This window comes from Myotis lucifugus, unplaced genomic scaffold (genome assembly GCF_000147115.1).
Source record: "Myotis lucifugus unplaced genomic scaffold, Myoluc2.0 scaffold_393, whole genome shotgun sequence".
NCBI classification, from domain to species: domain Eukaryota; kingdom Metazoa; phylum Chordata; class Mammalia; order Chiroptera; family Vespertilionidae; genus Myotis; species Myotis lucifugus.
Genome location: NW_005871441.1, coordinates 374608 through 377434, shown reverse-complemented (window position 1 = coordinate 377434; position 2827 = coordinate 374608). Strand labels below are relative to the sequence as shown.

At 56.3% G+C, this 2827-nt stretch overlaps 1 protein-coding gene across 1 annotated transcript in view; it reads right to left on the bottom strand.

Moving 5' to 3' along the window:
• Positions 1–850: 850 nt before the first annotated feature.
• The window catches only part of CTNNBL1 (catenin beta like 1), a 169537-nt gene continuing 167560 nt past the window's right edge, over positions 851–2827 (bottom strand). The window contains exon 14 of the mRNA XM_023743477.1: positions 851–1049. Within this exon, the coding sequence (XP_023599245.1) occupies positions 948–1049 (102 nt within the window). The 3' untranslated portion in view covers positions 851–947. The remainder of the gene's footprint in view (positions 1050–2827) is intronic.

Here is a 2827-nt window from a genome sequence, read left to right as displayed (position 1 = left end):
AGCTTTTCTTCCACCTCCTCAGGATTAAAGCATCCTAAAGGGCTGTGGACTTGTGTGAAGAAGACCGACTCCCTCATAACCCATGTCAAATGGGTGAAATCCCAATTCTTTTGAAGCCACAGGTGTGAAAGGGAAGGACAAAGGAATCACCATTTATAATGCACCTACTGTGTGCTCATCAGTGCTTGGCATGCTTAGAGGCGGATCTCACCCTCACAAGCATCAGTGGGTATTACTGCCCCCTCTGCAGATGAAGGAAGTGGACTCAGGAAGGTAACGTCACAAACTGCTGCAGCTGGTAAATGGCGCAGCTGGGATTTGGACCCACGGCCTGTCTACTCTAAATCGTGGCTCTTATCCTGATGCAGGGAGCCACCTAGGAGCTTAAAACAATACGCCTGGGCCACCCTGAGATTCTGATTTCATCATTTGGGGTGGGACCCAACACTGATGTATTTTTTAGTCCCCGCCTCCCGGAGTGATGCTGATGTGCGGTCGTGGTTGGGCTCAGAGGCTGTGCTGCGGGCTGCGCTCTCTGTGGCTGGCCTCACATGCCACAAAAGCCTCCCCAGGGTGCTTCCGCATGAGACCTGGTCCTCAGGTGACACATCCAGACTGTCAGGGCAAAGCCCCAGGGAGGTCACTCGTCCATGCTTCCCTCTTCCTCCCCCTTCCCAGTTACAGCCTCACCATAGACAACCACCAGAGTGGCCACCCTGACCTGAGCCTCAGTGGCCTCACTGGCAGAGTGAGGCCAACCACCGACCTCCTCAGAGTGTCCCTATGGCCGCTGTGAAAGTGCGGTGGACGTTAGAGGGTACTGCTTCGCTACAAAGAATGCCAGCCCAGGAATAAAAAACCACTAGTTTAATTTGTCGGAAAGTCACATTGAGCCGAGTAAAAACTGGAAGGAAGGCCCAGAGAGTGTCCATGCACCAGGGCGGGCTCTAGAAGTTGTCCAGCAGGCCCAGGATGCGCTTCTGCTCGCTCTCCCGGAACTCCGGGCTCCGGCCGTCCCCGATGTTCTCCGCGTACTCTGGAGAGACAAGCACAGATGCAGGTTAGGTGTGAATTTGCGGCGTGGGGTCCATCCTGCTGGGTCACTCCACTCCTTTCCCGAGTCCCAGCTCCCACGGAGGTGCACGCTGTTCTAACGCCTCCAACAGCCCCCAAGGTGGCAGCTGTGCCAAATACCTTGGTCTTGCATCCTCAGAGAAAAGGGCCACACCCTGTCCTCTCAGCACACATGCAGTGGGCGCCTGCTGCGGCAGGCACTGTTCAGGCCAGTGGTTCTCAGAGGGGGACCCTGACTGGCAGCATCAGCATCACACAGGAACTTGTCAGAAATGCAAGTTGGGGCCCAACCTAGACCTCCTTATTAGGAAACTCGGAGGATGGTCAGTAGTCTGTCTGAATGAGGCTTTGGGAAATGCTGGGGCAGCTCAAGTCTGAGGGTGGCTGTCAGAGGCCTCACGGAGGCGGGGAGAAGGCCCGAAGGCACTGTGTGTGGGGACATCTGGGAGCGAGTAGCCGAGGGACAACCAGTGCAGGGGCTCTGACGGGGAGCGTGCTCGGTCCCTCTGATGAGGATGAGCAAGGAGGTCAGGGGAGGGGCCGGACACAGATCCTGTGGGGCCTGTAGCCACTGTAAGGGCTTCTCTCCACAGGCCTGCCTGCTGGGTCACCCTCTCCTGTCGTCTCTCCCACTAGGCTGGTGCTTCCTGAAGGTGGGGGCTCTGTTCCCTTTTAGCTAAATTCCCAGCAGAGCCTGGCTGAGAGCCAGCTATGGGTCTGGTGTGGTGAGGAAACAGAGCAGCTGATTAGGAGGACTGCTTTCATAGCTGCCCTGCTCCCCATTCCAGCAGAGATGAGCTAGAACAATAGAGCCCGCTCTTTAAGAGGCTTTTGCATAATAAAACATCTGCAGATCCCAATCAGACAAAGACCTGGGAGAGCTGAGAGAGCGTGCACCCCTCCCACTCCCCTCCCGGCTGGGGAAATAATCTTGCTCCTGCCACTTCTCCATTTCCCTCCTTCCTCTTTATTACTTTGGACATATGCTGGAAAACGGGGTTTGGGATTCAGGCATGTGCCAGCTGTGTGTCTCCCCCCGGAAATCATTCTCTTCTGTTGGGCCCATCCATCACCTCTAACAGCAAATGGTTGTGATGCCTTCTATTCAGGCCCCTTAAGGAGAGGGCGGGTGATGGGGAACAGGAACTGGGCTGCGAGAGAAGGCTACGGGGCTGTGTGAGTGGTATCTCTTACTCACATGTGAGTGATCTAACTGCTGCCCCAGGAGAAAGAGAAATGACCATTACAGCATTTAATGTCCCCAGAGGCATGATCTGGAAGCAAGAGGCTTAATGGACTGAGCTAACACTTTGCTCTCCTAATGTACTCGCAGACCCGGAGGGAGGGAAGCGGAGAAACAGTCTTATCCTTTGGGGCAGTGATTTTCCAAGTGAAGCCAGCTTCCCTGGAGGGGCCTAATCTCTTTCCAGGGGTGCACACAGTAGAGGCAGCCAAAGTGTGCAGTCCCTTGCTGAACCACCTCTGCCGAGGCTTTGGGAAAGCAGGAGCCCCACCACCCCCCCAAGTCTCCTGCCCTGGGAGGGAGTAACAAGAGTCAGACCACCTGTCCTGTGGAAGGGGCTGTGGAGGGAGGCAGTGAGGTAAGGAAGGGGGGCTGTGGAGGGAGGCAGTGAGGTGAGGAAGGGGCTGTGGAGGGAGGCAGTGAGGTGAGGAAGGGGGACTGTGGGGGGAGGCAGTGAGGTGAGGAAGGGGGGCTGTGGAGGGAGGCAGTGAGGTGAGGAAGGGGGACTGT